The sequence below is a fragment of the Sapajus apella genome, unplaced genomic scaffold (genome assembly GCF_009761245.1).
Source record: "Sapajus apella isolate SASKATOON/1434 unplaced genomic scaffold, GSC_monkey_1.0 scaffold32, whole genome shotgun sequence".
In the NCBI taxonomy this organism is placed as follows: Eukaryota; Metazoa; Chordata; class Mammalia; order Primates; family Cebidae; genus Sapajus; species Sapajus apella.
The window spans coordinates 14,678,367-14,698,862 of record NW_022436972.1 but is presented as its reverse complement, the minus strand read 5'-3'; the positions used below and the strand labels follow the sequence as shown (position 1 = coordinate 14,698,862).

Here is a 20,496-nt window from a genome sequence, read left to right as displayed (position 1 = left end):
ATTATTTTGAGATACGTTCCATCAATACCTAGTTTGTTGAGAGTTTTTAGCATAAAGGGCTGTTGAATTTTGTTGTAGGCCTTCTCTGCATCTATTGAGAAGATTATGTGGTTTTTGTCTTTGGTTCTGTTTATGTGATGAATTATATTTATAGATTTGCGTGTGTCGAACCAGCCTTGCATCCCCAGGATGAAGCCTAATTTATCCTGATGGATAAGCTTTTTGATGTGCTGTTGCATTCCATTTGCCAGTATTTTGCTGAAGATTTTTGCATTGATATTCATCATGGATGTTGGCCTGAAGTTTTCTTTTTTAGTTGTGTCTCTGCCAGGTTTTGGTATCAGGATGATGTTGATCACATAAAATGAGTTAGGGAGGATTCCCTTTTTTTGTATCATTTGGAATACTTTTAGAAGTAATGGTACCAGCTCTTCTTTTATGTCTGGTAGAATTTGGCTGTAAACCCATCTGGACCTGGACTTTTTTTCGTTGGTAAGCTATTAATTGCTGCCTCAACTTCAGCCCTTGTTATTGGTCTATTCAGGGATTAAGCTTCTTCCTGGTTTAGTCCTGGGAGGGCGTAAGTGTCCAGGAATTTATCCATTTCTTCCAGGTTTACTGGTTTATGTGCATAGAGTTGTTTGTAATCTCTGCTGGTAATTTGTATTTCTGTGGGATCAGTTGTGACATCCCCTTTATCATTTTTTATTGCATCTATTCGATTTGTCTCTTTTCTTTTTTATTAGTCTGGCTAGTGGTCTGTCTGTTTTGTTGATGTTTTCACAAAACCAGCTCCTGGATTTATGGATTTTTTAAAGGGTTTTTTGTGTCTCTGTCTCCTTCATTTCTGCTCTGATCTTAGTTATTTCTTGTCTTCTGCTAGCTTTTGAATTTTTTTGATCTTGCTCCTCTAGCTCTTTCAATTTTGACAATAGGGTGTCGATTTTGGATCTTTCCTAGTTTCTCATGTGGGCATCTATGGCTATAAATTTCCTTCTAGACGCTGCTTTAAATGTGTCCGAGAGATTCTGGTACATTATGTCTTTGTTCTCATTGGGTTTGAAGACATCTTTATTTCTACCTTTATTTCATTGTTTATCCAGTTGTTATTCAGGAGCAAGTTGTTCAGTTTCCATGTAGTTGTGTGGTTTTGGGTCAGCTTCTTAATCCTGCGTTCTAATTTGATTGCACTGCGGTCTGAGAGACTGTTATGATTCCATTCTTTTGCATTTGCTGAGAAGTGATTTACTTCCAATTATGTGGTCAATTTTAGAGTAAGCCTAATGTGGTGCTGAGAAGAATGTATATTCTGTGGATTTGGAGTGGAGAGTTATGTAGATGTCTATTAGGTCCACTTGGTCCAGAACTGCATTCAACTCCTGTATATTCTTGTTGATTTTCGGTCTCATTGTTCTGTCTAACATTGACAGTGGAGTGTTAATGTCTCCCACTATTGTTTGAGAGTCTAGTCTCTTTGTAGGTCATTAAGAACTTGCTTTATGTATTTGGGTGCTCCTGTATCAGGTGCATATATATTTAGGATAATTAGCTCTTCTTGTTGCATTGATCCTTTTACCATTATGCAATACCCTTCTTTGTCTCTTTTGATCTTTGCTGGTTTAAAGTCTGTTTTATCAGAGACTAGGATTGCATCCCCTGCTTTTTTTTTTTTCGCTCTCCATTTGCTTGGTAAATCTTCTGTCATCCCTTTATTTTGAGTCTATGTGTGTCTTTGCACATGAGATGTGTCTCCTGAATACAGCACACCGATGGGTCTTGGCTTTTTACCCAGTTTGCCAGTCCTTGTCTTTTGATTGGGGCATTTAGACCATTTACGTTTAATGTTAATAGTGTTATGTGTGAATTTGCTCTTGTCATTTTGTTAGTGACTGGTTGTTTTGCTCATTAGTTGACACAGTTTCTTCATTGCATCGTTGGTCTTCACCATTTGGTACGTTTTTGCAGTGGCTGGTACTGGTTGTTCCTTTCCATGTTTAGTGTTTCCTTCAGAAGCTCTTGTAAGGCAGGTCTGGTGGTGATGAAATCTCTCAGCAATTGCTTGTCCTTAAAGGATTTCATTTCTCCTGCACTTATGAAGCTTTTTTTGGGCAGGATATGAAATTCTGGGTTGAAAGTTCTTTCTTTAAGGATGTTGTATATTGGTCCCCACTCTCTTCTGGCTTGTAGGATTTCTGCTGAGAGATCCACTGTGAGCCTGATGGGCTTCCCTTTGTGGGTGACCTGACCTTTCTCTCTGTCTGCCCTTACCATTTTTTCCTTTATTTCAACCCTGGTGAATCTGATGATTATGTGTCTTGGGGTTGCTCTTCTTGAGGAATATCTTTGTAGGGTTTTCTGTATTTCCTAGATTTGAATGTTGGCCTGCCTTGGTAGGTTGGGAAAGTTCTCCTGGATAATATCCTGAAGAGAGTTTTCCAGCTTGGATTCGTTCTCCCTGTCCCATTCAGGTATACTGATCAAGTGTAGATTAGGTCTTTTCTCATAATCTCATATATCTTGGAGGCTTTGTTCATTTCTTTTCACTCTTTTTTCTCTAATCTTGCCTTCTTGTTTTTTTTTTTTTTTTTTTCATTGAATTGATCTTCAGTCCCTGATACCCTCTCTTCTGTTTGATTGATTTGGCTACTGAAACTTACGTACTCTTCATGAAGTTCTGATGCTGTATTTTTCAGCTCCATCGAGTCATTTATGTTCTTATCTAAGCTGTTTATTCTAGGTCACATTTTGTCTAACCTTTTTTCAAGGTTTTTAGTTTCTTTGCACTGGGTTGGAACATACTCCTTTAGCTCAGAGAAGTTTGTTATTACCCACCTTCTGAAGCCTGCTTCTGTCAATTCGTAAAACTCATCCTCCATCCTGTTTTGTTCCCTTGCTGGTGAGGAGTTGTGATCCCTTGGAGGAGGAGAGGCGTTCTGGTCTTTGATTATTTCATCCTTTTTGCGTTGGTTTCTTCCCCTCTTCATGGATTTATCGACCTTTGATCTTTGAAGTTGGTGATTTCGGTTGGGGTCTCTGAGTGGACCTCCTTTCTGTTGATGTTGAAGCTATTTCTTTTTGTTTTTAAATTTTCCTTCTAAAGATCAGGTCCCTCTGCTGTAGCACTGCTGGAGGTCCACTCTAGACCTTGCTTGCCTGGGAATCACTCATGGGGATTGCAGAACAGAAGGTATTGCTGCCTGATCTTTCCTCTGGTAGCTTTATCGTGGAAGGGTACCCACCAGGTGACAACCGGAACTCTCCTTTATGAGGTATCTTTTTGGTTATATGGGGTTCAGGGAGCCACGTGAGGAGGCAGTCTGCCCATTGTCTGCCTGCAGAGGCGCTGCTGGGCTGTCTTGGACTCAGTCCAGCTGCTGTGTAACCTTCTTCTGGCTTTTGTTTACACAGGTAGGTTTAGAGCTGCCTCAGCGATGGCGGATGCTCTGCCCCCCTTCCCCCCACTGAGCTTGATTTTCTCCAGTCAAGCTTGAACTGATGTGCTGGCTGTGAGACTCTCAAGTGAGAGGGCATCAGTTTGTTAGTCCTTGTGGGGGTGGGTCCCACCCAGATGTATCACCTGTCTCCCTGCTTTCAGCTCCTCCTCTTTCTGGGGAGAGAGTAGCTCCATCCCGCAGGCACTCTTGGTGCTAGTCAAAACGTTCGCCCAGATCTGTGCCAAAAACCTGTGGCGTCTGCCAGAGCTGCCGCTCAAATCTGTGTTGGTAACTCGTGAAGCTTTTTAGCCCGGTGGGGATCTCCTGGTCTGTGGGTTGCAGAGGGCGTGGGAGAAGCGCAGTATCTGAACCGGAGTGCTGGTGGCAGAGGAGGGGAAGTCAGAGAAAGCACTTTTAAGGTTGGGGAATTGACCAGTCTCCCGCCAGTTTGTCTGTAATTTGCATATTCAGATGTCATAGAGACCAATTATTACTTTATTGCCTTATGAATTATTTGTTTTATAGCATTTAAAGAGTCCACCCTGCACCTGGAGCTGCACCTTTAAGGAACTTCCATACTGTTTTCCATTGTACTAATTTGCATTCCCACCAGCAGTGCAGAAATGTTCCCTTTTAACCACATCCATGACAACATTTATTATATTTTGATTTTTTGATTACAGCCATTCTTGCAGGAGTAAGGTGGTATCGCATGGTGGTTTTGATTTGTATTTCCCTGATCATTAGTGAATGTTGAGCATTTTTTCATGTTTGTTGGCTATTTGTATATCTTTTGAGAATTGTCTATTCATGTCCTTAGCCCGCTTTTTGGTGGGAATGTTTGTTTTTTCTTGTTAATTTGTTTGAGTTCCTTGTAGATTCTGGATATTAGTCTTTTGTTGAGTGTATAAATTGCTAAGATTTCTTTCCGACTCTGGGATGTCTGTTTACACTGCTGATATATATATATATATATATTTTTTTTTTTTGCTGTGCAGAAGATTTTTAGTTTGTCTCATCTATTTTTCTTTTCTTTTTTTTTTTTTGACACAAGGCCTTGCTCTTTCGCCCAGGCTGGAGTGCAATGGTGCCATCTCAGCTCACTGCAACCTCTGCCTCCCGGGTTCAAGCAATTCTCATGCCTCAGTTTCCCGAGTAGCTAGGTCTACAGATACTGACCACCATACCCACCTAATTTTTGTATTTTTAGTAGAGACAGGGTTTCACCATGTTGGCCAGGCTGGTCTCGATCTCCTGATCTCACGTGATCCATCCATCTCAGCCTCCCAAAATGCTGGGTTTACAGGCGTGAGCCACCGCAGTCAGCCTGCGTTTGCTTTTAGGTTCTTGATCATGAAGTCTTTGCCTAAACCAATGTCTAGAAAGGTTTTCCAGTGTTACTGTCTAGAATTTTTATGGTTTCAGTCTTAGATTTAAGTCTTTGGTTCATCTTGAGTTGGTTTTTATATAAGGTAAAAGATGAGGATCCAGTTTCATTCTTCATTCTTCTACATGGGGCTTGCCAGTTATCCCAGCACCATTTGTTGAATAGGATGTCCTTTCCCCACTTTATGTTTTTGTTTGCTTTAATCAAAGATCAGTTGGCTTTAAGTATTTGGATTTATTTCTGGGTTCTCTTTTCTGTTGCATTGATCTCTCTGCCTGTTTTAATACCAGTACCATGCTGTTTTGGTGACTATGACCATATATATAGTTTGAAGTTGGGTAATGTGATTCCTTGAGATTTGTTCTTTTTGCTTAGTCTTGTTTTGGCTATGTAGGCTCTTTTTTGGTTCCATATAACTTTTAGGATTTTTTTTTTAGTTCTGTGAAGAATGATGGTGGTATTTTAATGGGAATTGCATTGAATTTGTAGATTGCTTTTGGCAATATGGGGATTTTCACAATATTGATTCTACCCATCCATGAGCATGGGATGTGTTTTCATTTGTTTGTGTTATCTATGATATCTTCTAGCAGTTGTGTTTTTTTTTTTTTTTTTTTTTTTTTTTTTTTTTTTGAGACGGAGTTTCGCTCTTGTTACCCAGGCTGGAGTGCAATGGTGCAATCTCGGCTCACCGCAACCTCCACCTCCTGGGTTCAGGCAATTCTCCTGCCTCAGCCTCCTGAGTAGCTGGGATTACAGGCATGCACCACCATGCCCAGCTGATTTTTTGTATTTTTAGTAGAGATGGGGTTTCACCGTGTTGACCAGGATGGTCTCGATCTCTTGACCTCGTGATCCACCCGCCTTGGCCTCCCAAAGTGCTGGGATTACAGGCGTGAGCCACCGCACCCGGCCCAGCAGTTGTTTTGTAGTTTTCCTTGTAGAGGTCTTTCACCTCCTTGGTTAGGTGTCCCAAATATTTAATTTTACTTTTTTCAGCTACTCTAAAAGAGGTTGAGTTCTTGATTTGATTCTCAGCTTAGTCATTGTTGGTGTATAGCAGAGCTACTGATTTATATACATTAATTTTGTATCTTGAAACTTTGCTGAATTCATTTATTATAGGAGCAGTCCTTTGCTTTTAATTCTGGTGGTGTTTCTTACTATGCATAAAATGATTTGAACCAATAGGGTGAAACTGTCTTACAGTTTCTATATACAGTTTCACAATGTATAAGTTTTTAAAATTTTTTGATGGCAGCAATAATACCTTATATATCATTGTAGGACAGGCCTTGAACATAGTAATCGTAAGCATTCTAAATTTTTCTTGAAAGAATAACAAGAAATACAGGAAATTGGGTGGAAAAACAAGGAATAAAGGAATGGCAATGAAGATCTAAGAGTAGCCTATGCTTTTTGTATAAAAGTATTTTAAATTACATTCAAAGTTCAGTGGATTTTCTAATTATAGCATAACTGGATATGGACTTTGGAGGAAATCACACAGGAAATACTTTCAGATGGTCAAGTGGGCAGCTAAATGATAAGGTTGTTGCTGGCTAGTCACTAGCCCCTTGGGGCTGAAATAGAGTTTTGCTTCATATGCTCATACTTATGGCTTCATAAATTGTGACATACTTGAAATTAATTTTAACAGGAATAGCAAAATAAGAGCAAAGACTGTTATAGAAATAATCTTACCACTTGAACACAAGAAGTTTTTTTATGTATACTGTACTTTTATATGTGTATGTACTTTACACAGTTGTAATCACAGTGTATTTTTTTCTTTAGAATTTTTTCAGCTAACATGATAATTTTCCATGAAATTATTAGATTTTAATTCTGCACACATGTTATGGGATTTTGAGACCTGGCATCTTAGTGTTGTATGGAAATTGTACCAACATAGTTTACAGGTCAAGGGCAATAAAACTGACTTTCTTAGGGCAGCGTATTAAATATCATTTGATTGCTGTTTTCAGCGTGTACTCTTGGGAATCTGGTTTTATTTTGTAGCCAAGTAGGAAGAAGTCCGTTGTACTGGTAGAAGTTTTAGGGGGAAATTGTTTTTAGTATGTTTTTACTTTCTGAATCTATCATGATAGAAAATGAGAAAAAGCTAAATTTCAGTTTAGAAGATCTTTTTGTTGTTTTATTCAGGGCCCTTTTATAGAGAGTGAAAAATATGTTTCTAAGTGATATGTTTATGAAGTGACTGTCAGTAGAACTTGAAGTTCTTTTCTAGTTTAAAAATAATCTAAGTTGGCTGTTTGAAAATGGGACTGTATGTTTGAATGATGTCTTTGAACCTTTTCCAACTGTTTCCTGTGTTACCTTGGGTAAAACATCTAATCATAACTGTGAAAAGTAGGAATAAAAATATTTGATGCTGATTGTGATTATGGTAATAGTTCATGGATCTACGTGGCTTCTGTGAATATGAAGGGAGACATATAAAAACCGTGTTGGACTCTTTAGAATAACTATCAAATATTTCAGTATTGGGTAAATTGTCAAAGACTACATTTTTATGAGCAAACATAGATTGAGAAGGCAGGGGCATACGAGCTGAATGTGTAGTAAGCACTTGTTGACCACACATGGCTTCCAAGCATACCTAATTTACTTAGGCCCAGGTGTCCTCAGGCAGTCAGTCTTGTGGAACAGGGAGACCCAGATCAGTCCTGGGTGTACTGACTCACCTGGTCTCTTTCCTACAGTGTCTAGCCCTGTGATGAGTTGGTTCTTTTTTAGATTGAGACAAATCCATCTCAGCCATTTTTAATCAGCAGACTCCAGCATACCCTCAAAGGCCAAGAGCAAAAAATTCCTGTTAATTCACACACCCCAAATCAATTCTGAATCAAAAAATAGACTGTATACTCATATGTGTATGTGTCTGTATGTGGGTGGGGAGGGTGGAGGGATAATAAGATCTTTCTTTTGTTTGTCTAGTTCGAAAGGATAGGCTATTTCTATTTAAGATGGAATTGGAGTGGTACAGAGAGAGTGGTAACAGAAACATTACACAGCACAAAGTATTGTTAATCTAGTCAAGCATATTTAGACTCCATACTGACAGAACCAGCCAAGACCAAGCCCCTTGGAACTTGTCCAGTTTGAGAATATCTTGTTATATTCATTAAAAGGATAACAACTATGGGATGGCTGTAAAATTACTGTTTTTATTTTTTGGTGAGTGGGTGTTAAATGAAATGTTTTCCAGAAGATAGTGGGGAAAATACAGCTCCATGCTTTTAGCTAGTTAGGCACGCCTGAATCGATGAGAATCATGGTTTTGTTAATTTCATCAACATGTTCATTTCTTTCAGCTCCATGTTCATGCATGTCTTTTAACCCGGAAACAAGAAGACTGTCCATAGGTCTAGACAATGGTACAATCTCAGTAAGTACATGTAAATAAGATTTCCAGTTGAAATACTTCCCTTCTTGTGGAGTATGTATATGTATTTATTAGTTTTTTCAAATTAACAGAATAATTTTCTTGCTAAGTAGAGTGAAAATTGCAGCATAGCAAATTATGTTGAGGTAAGAGATTCTAATATAGGGAGAGCTATTATCAGTATCCACTTAAGTGCTGACAAAGTTCAGCTTGACCTACCCTGTACACAGTGGCTAGGATGGGGGCATTCGGAGGCTAGTGAGTAAACTTCATGAGTCTGCATTAGCAAGAGCAAGCTGTGCTACTAGTGGCGTTAATCAGATGGTTAATCATGGTGCCTTAAGCTTTGCCACGTAAGCAACTGAACAGGAGGAAAATGCTTTCCCTTATGTCTGCATGTCTGATCTTGTCTTTGATACTCTGTGTTCTTTTTCTCTTCCTTCTGCTTCTTGTTTTTTTTTCAGCTCCATCTAGCATCTGAATAGAATTCTGTAAATTTGTATGAATTTGTGAAAACAGCATGGAGTCTAGATTTAGTCTATAGAGTAGATCCACATAAATATTAGACCCTTTGATTACAGATGTTGGAGGAACTAAAGTGATTAAAGATTGGAATTTTGGGTTTTATTTACCTACTTAATCTTTCTACATATTATGTTTCAACTAGTATATTAATAGTAACATGACTGATCTGGTCAATTCTCCATTTGGTAAATTATCCAGCATTGCTTTTAGTCCTGGGCGAGAGAAGTCCTGCTTCAGAACCCATGAATTAGAAGGCCCTGTTTTTTTCACACTTCCCCATAGGGTGAAGGATCTGAGGGGCCAAGGGGATGTGATCAGCCCAAGTCCTCCCTCTCTCCCACTTCATCCTCCCCCTACCAAGACTCTGGAATTTCCTGCCCCCAAGCTGCTTAGAATCTGCTTCCAAAGTGTTCACTGGCCTTTTTCCTGGATCTGTCCTTAGATAAAACCAGTGAGTGTGCTTTTAGGCCTGAGAGGTGGCAAAGAGGTAGCAGTTTGTGGTAGACAGGATGTCCACACTTGAATGCAAGGCCCCTCAAGGTCTTGACAAAACTGGGGAACAAAAAGAGAAGGGAGTAGGCTAGCCCCAGTGTCACCACAATACGGCATGGAACTTCAAGGAGTCTAAGAATTCTGGATTTGAACCTGTACCTCCAGCTGGTGAAAGGTGTATTTGTCAAGATTGGAAGATGAGACCATATTTTATTTACTAGTTCAACTGGACTTGTAACTTTTAAATATGTAAACATGGAACGTGGGCCTCTATTTGTAATCTTACCCCAGCCTCTGCAAATGTTACTGGGTCTAAACTTTTCTATTTGATCTTTAGTCACAACATTTGCTTGATGGCCTTTTTGGAACTATTAATAATATTGTTAAATATAAATTAGCCTATTGACAGGTATTTATGAAATTTCTGTAATATTCAATACATTTGGTAGATCTGTAGACTCTGTTTCTTAGGTGGATAGCAGTTTATGATACAAAGTTGTCTAAGGAGAGCCATTTTAAAAAGGAAGAGTATGTATGAGATAAATTTATTTTTAAAAGATAAAGGGAGATCATTGGATTATTCAGTGGACTTCTGAAGTGTTCATTGCAAAGAAAATCTGAAAAGATGAGCTGAGATCCCTCCATTACCCAGCAGTTATAGGATATAGTGTCCATTACGCTCACTGTCCTTGAAAAGACTTAGGTTTATATATAACATAGGAGTGGTTTGTTGCAGTTTTGAAATCAGTGTAGGTGGTTAATGGATACTGATAAATTTGGCTTTGAAGGCAAGAAAGATGAGCAAAGTAAGTTATGGAGAATTCTAGCTATTTATTGTATGTAAGAGGAGAAACCACCTTAGCCATTATTTAACGTTTAGTAAATGAAACTGCCAGAGAAGCAGAATATGAATCAGGGCCTATCTTTTCAAGTATGTCAGTATACGGTTGAGATATCAAACCTTAACTTACTCCAGTCTTCTGAAGAAGATTGAGGGACCCTAGCTTATATGAAATAATTTCCTTAAAAGTACGACCTTTGTATCATTGAGGAAGATGGGTTACACACCCTACCTCTTCTCATCTACAGAATTAGAACAAGTTCTAAGTTAGCAAAAGGTACACTGACAGAACAGCATGTTTAAGGTTCAAGATTCTCATTGATCACTACAATAGCAGGCTCTTTACTGAAAATACTTAGTCTCAGCTGTTTAATAACTTACTTTATAGACATGAGAAATCCTAGTCAGAGACTATATATTCTGTTTCCTGAATATAGCCAATAAAATTTAAGAAGAAATAGTGGTTAACCTATTTGAAAACTAAGAAAGTGCGAAATCAGAAAATAACATCATTATTTCACTTGATTTTACTGAATAAAAAGAACACATTTTGTAAGATATAAGAGACAAACTTATGCAGCTAAGTAGTGAATTAGAGATGAAGTAGAGATAAGACATAGAGACCATTCTTTCAAAAATGTGGCCACAAAGAACAGGAGGAGGGAGAGCCTGAGCAGTGGAGCAGGGTCTGGTAGGAGACAAGCAGCAAGAGGGTCCTGAACAATGTGGGAAAGTTAGCTGTGGGAAAGAATGGGGACAGTTGAGAGAGAAGGAAAGGAGAGAGGAATGTCATTCAGTTTTGAGATATAAGAGAGGAATGCCTTTTACTTTTTCCTGTGAGGTAGCAGGTGAGGTCACCTACTAAGGGAAGCTAAAGATATGGGGTGAGAGTAAATTTTCCTGTCTCTGCCTTTTGCTCTTTCTGATGATACAGCCCAGAATCCCTCTCTGCCATCTTGGTCTACAAAGTTGTAATTATTTTTCCCACCTCATTCAAATGTTATCTTTTTGTTTGTATTTTTATTTTTGGCGATGGTTCCTGAGCCCTACCAATGGAAATTAGTCACACATGGTACTCAGTAGGTTAGCTATGTTATATTGTGTATTTAAATTCTGCTTGTGAAGTGTTTTTAAGTCTGTCTCTTCCATTAAACTGTTGGGTGTTGAAGAGTTGACTAGTCTTTTATTCATCTGTCTTCCTGGTAGATCTTATTGTGACTCCTTGTACAAATCGGGAACTCAGTGAATAATTTGTTAAATAGTTTATTGATTAAAGTACAAGCACTATTATTATTTAATACAGCTGATTGTAATAAGCACTTGCTTAAATTCTAAGATAGTTTATTTGTACAATTCTTTTACCGTTCAAAATGTTTTTCAAAATAGAATGACCTTCTGTAGGGGAAAAATTTATGCCAATAGTTTAATTTATCTTGAGCTTTTTCAGAAATGTCTTCTGTTTTAATAGAGAAGTCAGTCAGATTGTGCTAACTGCTATTCATGCTGAAGTAAAACTTTAAATTTTCAATTTTTATGTCTCATGTATTTTAGCCAACTAACAAATATTTGAATATCAGCTTTGTGCAAAAGGTTATGCTCAATTCTAACATAGTGTGGCTTCTGTTCTCAAAGTATTTATTTTTCAGTTAGGGAGTTAAAATGAAAAATGAAGTTATGGAATAAGCAACGCAAAGTAAACAAATAATCTCAAAAATACCGTTACACCAATGAGTGTGGTGTTGGCAGATGTCAGAAGACAGTGGGAGATAATGGTCTAGGATGGCTCCCTGGAGACTGGATGTGAACTGGATTTAGAAGACTGGCTAGGATTGGATTAGCGAAGATGGGAAAGTAGGGTATTTCGGACAAAGTTAATGGAGTAGGGGGAAAAAACCCCAAAATCATGGAGGTGCCAAAGGACCAAAGATGTTTGGAGAGAAATAAACCAAATTGGTAAGAGGATTAATGGATATCCTGAAAGCCTTGATTCAGGATGAGTGGTAAGCGTTATGTATGGTAAAGGAACTGGATCCGTAACATGGAAGATTCAATAATTGACTGATGAGGAAATATCAACACAGCAGTAAAGAATTTTCCATTAAACTAATTTTCACCAACCCTACTGAATAATTGATATAGGATAGTATAGGGTGGATGTATATATCTTTACAAATATTTATTTTCTTCTTCATCAAAACTTATAAGGAGCCAGAAGTTTTATTAATATCTTGCTAAGATAAATGCATGGTCATTGAAGATTTTTTGAAAAAGGACTTAAAATGGTAAAAATCTCTGTTCTCTGAAGATTAATCTCATGTATGTGTTATGGGAAATTTGATTGGGTTGAGAGGATTGATCAATAAATGGTCAGCATTCAGAATGGTGATTATTGTATAAAAGTAAATGATATTGACTGTATGGATTTGTTTTGGTAGTTCTTGTGATTGTAATTATTATACTCTTACAGTATATAGTTCACGTGAGTTACCTAGTATGTTAGTTTCCTAGGGCTTCCATAACAGTACCACAGATTGGGTGGCTTCAAATAGCAGTTTTTCTCTCACAGTTCTGGAGCCTGCAGTCTGAAATCAGGGTGTTAGGGGGGCCATGCTCCTTCTGAAAGCTGTAGAGCATTCTTCTTTGCTTTTTCCTAGCTTCTGGTGGTTGCTAGCAATCCTTGGCATTCCTTGGCTTGTGTGTTGTCACTCCAGTCCTTGTCTGCATCTTCACATTGCCTTCCTTTCTGTGTCTCTGTGACTTCACATGGACTCCTTTAAAACAAACAAAACAAAACATGTAGTCTCTTTCTGTTGCCCACACCAAAGAGCAGTGGTGCAATCATGGCTCACTGCAGCCTTGAACTCCTGGACTCAAGTGGAGGCTGGGGCTATAAGTGTGCACCAGCATGCGTGGCTCATTTCATGGATGTTTATTTGTTTGTTTTAGAAACAGGGTTTTGCTTTGTTGCTCAGGCTGCAGTGCAGCGGCGCAATCATACCTTACTACAGCCTCAAAGTCCTAGGCTCAAGTGATCTTCCCGCCTCTACCTTCCAAGTAGCTGGGACTACAGATGTGCACCACCACACCTGGCTAATGTTTTTGGGTTTTTTTTCATAGATGGGGTATCACTATGTTGCCTGGGCTGGTCTGGAATTCCTAGGCTCAAGGGATCCTCCCACCTTAGCCTTCCAAGAAGCTGGGATTACAGGTGTGAGCCACTCTGCCTGGCTCCACGTTACCTTCTTATGAAGACCCCAGTCATTGGATTTAGGTCTCCCCCAATCCAGTATGATCTTGTTTTAGTTACATCTTGCAAATACCCTCTTTCCCAAATAAGATCACATTCTGAGATTCTGGGTGGACATGAATTTTGAGAGGATATTATTTAACTCAGTACACCTGGTAATATTGTATCTACTGTGTTTCCCTAACAGTGCTAAAACGGTTTTCTTAATGTAAGACATGATGTCTTCAGGAAGAAGTATCCAAGGATATTATTAGAAGATGGTTCAAAATCCTCTTGTGGGAGATAAGAAAATATAATTGAAAGGGACCTTCTTCTGCAGCTGATGCCGCTATCTTCTAGATTAAGTGATACCTTGAATAGGTCCCATGGCAGGATAATGGTGGCAGAGCTAGGACTTCCCTGAGCCCTGGACAAATTTTCTTTGTATTATACCAGGCCAATTTCTTCATACAAGTAGGACAGCACAGCTGCAAGGAATTGCCCTAGGGTATTCACTAGTGAATTAGGAGTGAGCTTGTGTTATTCTATGTATCCAGCCACTTTTAAAAAATGTGTGTAGGGTCGGTGGGTGGGGGGTGGATTTTCAGCATTTAATCTAACAAGGTGTTTTGGATGAGTTGTTCATTACCTTGGATTATAATGAGCCTATGGGGAACTGAACCCAAATGATAAGAAGAGCATGTTCTATAGTGATGACAAGTGGCCTCTGAATAAAGCACTTCAGCTGTACCCAAGCAAGTTGACTGTACAGTTAGTTCACTCCTGCTGGAGAGAAAGTCTTGAAAATTTTCACCGTAATCAGCTTCAAAACAGCAGTGTAATAGTTGACTTTCTCTTCTTCAGTCATCATGATGCATTCCAAGTTTTGTACTTACAGAATTGATGTTGCTTTTGGAATTTTCTGTTTTCCAGGATTTCTAGTGTGATACCATTTATGAGTAATATCCTAATCATGAGGGTATAGAAGGTGAATTTGAAGAAAATTTCAGGAAGTTCTGTGTTCAGGGAAATCTAGGCCTGGAATCTATGGGGCCTCCTCCTTTTAAACTGTTTCATAACCCTGCCATTATTTATGATTCTGTCATTATACCATGGTTTCTATCACAGAAGACCAGCATTTCTGAGTCATTTTATCATTCTGAGTCACTGGACTTCCTAATGTGAGGAGTTCACTTTACACAATGTTAAGTAGCCATTTTCTTCTGAGTTTGTGCTAAGTTACAGTGAATTTACACATATATATATTACATATATAAAATATGAAAATATGCATATTTTAATACTATAGGTGTGGAGCTATGCTTAGCAGGAAAATAGGATGCTGACAGTCCACTTACTTACTATTTATTCATTTAATATCATTTGCTGAAGGTGGTTTTATCACCTTGATATTTGTGTGGATCAAAGACCTCTCAAAAACTAACCTTCTCCCTCAGATATATCATTGTACATGTAGCCCTGTCATCTTCTACTCAGCACCTACATTTTGTCTAAAAATTTGGTCAAGCAGTCATGAATGCAGATGCCAAGAGCATTTTTTGACCTGAGATTAATTTGCAGCACTTCCATTGCAGTTGTGAACTTTCAAAGGCCTTCTTGAACCAACTTTTAGACCAATTCTATAGCGTGAATACCCATACAATCACCCAGATTGTTCTGTGTTTTGAATTAGTTACTGAAGAGATTCAGTAGAGTGGGTGCTGGATTAAAATCATTTATACACCATCTACAGGAGTTATCTTAGCCACATCAACACAGCACATCTACACTTCAGAAAGGCAATGGCTGGGAACTGATGAGGGTATTATGTTCCAAGCTACTTTCCCTTTGTCCTAGGAACTTTATATCTAAATGTCTTTCCCCTGGAATAATCACTGATATAATTATTTTATTGATCAAATATATTCAGCATAAACTCCGCAAGGCAGGGACTGTGTGCACTTGACTCTGTTACAATCTGGCACTCAGTACAATGTCCATGAGTTTTAAGTGCTCTGTAAATATTTATAGACTGAATTAATGAGTGAGTAAATGAATGAATATAGTTTATTGATTGATATTATATAGAGGCTAAAAGCACAGGCCCAGGAATCAGATTGCTTCTACTCCCTCAAGTATCACTCTGGGCAAGTTGCTTTACTCTCTGTGCCTCAGTTTTCTTATCTATAAAATGGGAATAATGGTTGTATCTATTTTATAGGGTTGTTATCAGGACTATCTGATATAATACATGGAAAGCTCTTAGAACAGTCCCTGTATTTATCAAATGCTTCATAAATGTTAGCTCTTGTCAGTGTCATTGTCGTCATCATCAGTAGCAGCATCTCCCATTTACAGTAACTGGGAAGCCTGGTTGAAGTCTATGTCATGAGCATTTAGTGGGCCAGTTCCAAGGGGAGAAAATATCTTAGTTATGGCATATTCCTTAGGATAATTCAACATGCTTCTTGCCCCATCTTCAGTCTTTGCTAATGAATCACAGTAATTTACCAGTGATTTGTAAAAACATGGACTGTCAGACACTATTTTTTCTGCAGAAGAGTTCCTTATTCCAAGTTGTTGTCATTTGAATCTTCATCATCCCCAAGAAAAGGAGTTGGGCTTGGAGAGACGTACAAAGTACTGAAGATGCTTTGAATGGATGACTGGAGAAGATGTAGCAAATTTGTCATCACAAGTGACTCCCTCATTTTAGTGGATTGAGAATGTGGAAGAAGGAAAAGTTGAAAGCCTTTAAGGGTTAAATTGCTTTCTATTCCTTTAGGAATTTGGATTTTATGGATCAATGTCCAGAGACCTATTGTGGTCCTACAACTTTTAAAATCAACAGTAGTAATCAGTCTTGTTGGTATCAAAATTATTTTCTTAACCATTTCCATCTGGAAATTTGGGAATATTTTTTGTATATACAAATATTTTGCCAGTTTTTACTTTGAGTTCATGTTTTATACAAACTTGAGGTAAGCCATGGTTCTCATATCACTGTCATTCGTATTGCAAGGTTTCAAGCCCAGGTGGGCTGGTGTGTGGCATTTTACTGTTAATCTCTTTGAAGGCATTCCTCTCAACAGTACCTTGACAACAGCAGAGTCATGAAACATACCTCTAGAGAACCATCTGACATTTATTCTTTTGCTGTAAAGCTTGAGAACTCACAAGACCCAAAATGCATGAAGGAAGCAGCTATTCTTTTATAGTCCCTGTGGCTGCTGAACTGCTGTCACCTGTTGTTGCTCCACCTGCTGTGTGACCTGAGGCAGCCTTGGCCAAAGGCTGCCCCCTTGCTGGCTAGATGCTTACGTTAGCAGAGAGGGGAGTGGTATTCAGTATGTCCTAGTCTCTGAGGTTTAGTGCTGGTTTAAATGCTGGGCTTGTATGTCTTTGCTTGGCTACAGTTGGATGCTACAGTGACCCAGGGTGGTGGAAACCTGAGCAGTTTTTCTTTCTGAGATATATGCCCTTCCTTATTTATTTACTTCTCCTCCCGCACTAAGCCTTGAATGCAGGCTCCACACCTCACTCTTCTGCAGCTTCACCTCATTATAGATGGAGGAATAACTCTTCTCTTAGTTACCAGTGAATGTTTTACATTTTTATAAACACATACTCATTTAGTGTAGGAAGACAACCATCAGTATTAGACCTTAAGCTCATTGGAACGAATTGCACAGTTGCAAAAAGACTTCTAACCATATTGGCACAAAGAATAGAACAGCATTTCCATCTGTAGCAATCATGGAGGTCTAGCTTATTTCCTGAATTGGAGAAGTCAAAACATTAGGGCAGCTTCTTCAGCCCAGAGCTATTGTTATGGGTAGGAAAAGAAAGGAGCCAAAAATATGCCTTTCAGTGGATTGAGTGGTATCGTGGTTGAGTATTTGGTGTGGTCTTTTAAGTTTAGTAAACGCTGGGTTCTCTCCAGATTTTTCTGTTGGTTCTTTTTTCTCTGTCAGAGTCTTAGATGTGAATTAAGTCACAGGTGTAGATCACACACACACACACACACACACACAAAGAGTATGCAGCAGGAGGGCAGGACCTTCGGGTTAAGATAGAGTTAAGCCACAGAACCTGTGGCTTAATTATCCTATACCTGCAGTTCTCAAGTCGGTGCCCCATTCTGTTCTCCTGAGCGTGAGATTGCACTCCAGTTAGCATATTCTAAATAGAAATAATTCTCTTTCCCCCCAAATAGGGTCTTCTCTGTTCCTTCAGTAAATGTCATCAATGAGTAACCCCAACCAGAAATATGACCCACATTTTTCCTCTAACCTCATGGTGTCAGTGCCCATGGCCTGCTGACTTAGCTCAGAGCTGTCTCCAGACTCTGGCCCTCTTTGTCTATTCCCACGAGTACTTTTGAAATTTCTGTCTCTTGCAGGTTTGCTTGGATTGTTGCAATAAGCCCTAGATGGTCAAACTGCCTGTTATCTTTAGTATCCTCTAGCTACTCCACCATCAGATATCCAGAGTTCTATACACATTTCCCAGTGTATAGACGCTTAACCACTTTTAGAAGAATGAAGCTCAAAGCTTCATTCTCCCCCTTTGTCAGCCTCACCTGTCACAGCTTTCCCACCAAACATCAAACTTGTTTGGTTCAGACATCCATGCCTGTGTACATGCAGTCCTCTACCAAAAATAGATGTTCTCCTTCACTGACCTCCTGCTGCCCCTATGGAACTTCTCTCCCACCTTCAAGAATTAGCTGTAAGCCCCAAATCCATTCTTATGAGAAGCCTGCCCTACTACAGGACAGGGGTGAAAGATCTTTGTAAGAATTCTTACAACCCTTAGTTCAAATTTCTACTTTAGTATTTATGTATCATTAGATTACATGTACCTTTCATTTGTATAATTTTGTATTAAGTAAGGTATATATACAGTTGACCTTTGAACAATGTGGGGATTAAGGGCACTGACTCTTTCCTCATGCAGTTGAGATTTTGAGTATAACTTTTGATTGCCCAAAAACCTAACTACTAATAGCCTACTGTTGACCAGAAGCCTTACTGATAGCATAAGCAGTCGGGTAACATGTTTTGTATGTTATATTTATTGTATACTGTAGTGTTACAATAAAGTAAGCTGGAGAAAAGAAAATGTGACTAAGAAAATCATAAGGAAGAAGTATGTTTTCATTAAATGGAAGTGGATCATCGTAAAGGCCCTCATTCTCATCCTATTCACGTTGAGGAGGCTGCTGAGAAAGAAGAGGGGTTTGTCTCGGGTGGCAGAGGTGGAAGAAAATCCATGTATAAGTGGACCTGTGTATTTCAAACCCGTGGTTCAAGGGTCAGTGTAGTCCCCAAATGTGTCTAGTAAGTAACAGTTTCCTTGTTTTCTTTATCTCCATTAGCCAGAGCAACTTGGAGTTAGGAAACATGCATTGGCATTTCCAATACCCAGTAGAGAGCCTTGTGGAAATTGGAATTGCGATTTCTTTGAATGAATAAAAGCCAAACCAGTTTCCTTTGTGTTTTCATCCATAAGTTCATTCTCCTTTTACCTTCATTCTTATAGTCCAGTCATCTTACAGAAACCCTTTCTTGCCAACAGTTTGTTAGGGAAGCAATTGTTTTATTCTCTTCCCTCCCTTTATCAGGTAGAGCTTTCTCAGAGTTTGTGGGTGAAATGATTGTTGTTAACATACCTTGTCTTCATATAGCAAGAGCAGATGTGGTAATGGTTGATGTACGAACTTTGCTCCCATAAAGGCCTGTATCTGTATTCGAGCTCTTCCATCTTCTAACTTGATAATCATGAACAAGTTGGTTAACTTCACAAACTCCTCAGTTTACTCATGGTTGATTGAGGGTGATCTGTGCCTCATGGGGTTGTTGTGAGGATTACATGAGGTAACGTTTAAAGGTCTTGGCACTCAGTAAGCCCTCAGTAAGTGGTAATTATTGTTTTCACGGCAGAAATTGTATTCATTTCAGTAGTAGGTGAACTTTAACTTACTTTTTGATAAGGTTAATTTTATCTGAAATTAAAGAGTAGCATTTTTTACACAATTATTTGCCACATCAAGTTTAACAATAATGGTTTTTAAACTGGTTTCTTTGTGTGTGTCATTTTTGACACACATAAGATTGAGTTTTACATGTAATATTGGCTTTCTTTTAGTGCTCATTACTTGCTAAATGTGTATTTCTGTTTGAATAATGTTCAGGACTGAAAGTATATCAATTTAAATCCAGAAAAAGAGATAATTATAGCATTTTAGTATGGAGACCATGGTTATAAACAGCTTGAAAAAGCAACATATTGTTGTGTTTTCTATTAACCCAAGAAGTAAAGCATGGTTAATACTGAGATTTGAGTCAAAAGTATGTACTGTTCTGTTTTTCAGTATTGATTAGGAAAAGTAATAGCTTAGCAATTAGGCTCTCTTTTTTTGTTCTCTTATTATTTGAATGTCTGGTAATTGCACGTATTTTCATTCCAAACTACTGTGGGTAATATTGAACCCTCAACTGAGAAATCTAGTTCCTACTTTCAAGACTACTATTGATGAGCAAATTGTTTAATTTTTCTTTGATGGCTTATCTAAATGAAAACACTAATGTCACACTCATTTATTGTAACTATCACTGAAAAAAATTATACTGAATATTTTATAGTATATTATGCATTAATATTTTCATATATTTAAAATATAATAGAGAACTATGTAAATTAATATAAAACAAAATACTTTTATTCAATTTTTAAAATATGTATTGAACACCTACTATGTGCTAGTCAGTGTTCTAGGTACTTGAAATACATCAAAATATACCCCCCTTTGCTGAAAAACCCCTCCCCTTGTTTATATTGCATTTAGTAATCTCTATATAAAGAAGTTATGTTATAATCTATATATGTTAGAAGGTCATAGAAGTGATACATGCTATGGGGAAAATTAGAACAGAGTAAGGGGGATTAGGAATGTGAGCATGAGGTAGAGGGAATGGATGCTGGTAGATTAGGCTTCATTGAGAAGATACCATCTGAGCAGAAGCCTCAAACCTTGGAGGAATGAGTCTAGTGTTTGTCTGGGGAAGAGTGTTTAAGGCAGAGTAACAGTCAGTACAAAAGCCCCACAGCAGGAGTGTTTATAATAGTAGTACAATTAAAATCCTGACTTGATTTTTGTTTTTTAAAAAACCAAGGAAT

General features: G+C 38.3%; 1 protein-coding gene across 5 annotated transcripts in view; it reads left to right on the top strand.

The window, feature by feature from the left end:
- WDFY2 (WD repeat and FYVE domain containing 2) overlaps nt 1-20,496 on the top strand; it is a 200,421-nt gene that overhangs the window by 97,736 nt on the left and 82,189 nt on the right. For 4 of the 5 annotated variants that reach the window (XM_032294558.1, XM_032294562.1, XM_032294561.1 and 1 more), the window contains one exon: nt 8,160-8,233. The exons of the other annotated variant lie outside the window; for it this stretch is intronic. In XM_032294558.1, the coding sequence (XP_032150449.1) occupies nt 8,160-8,233 (74 nt within the window). The remainder of the gene's footprint in view (nt 1-8,159; nt 8,234-20,496) is intronic. 5 annotated transcript variants of the gene reach the window in all.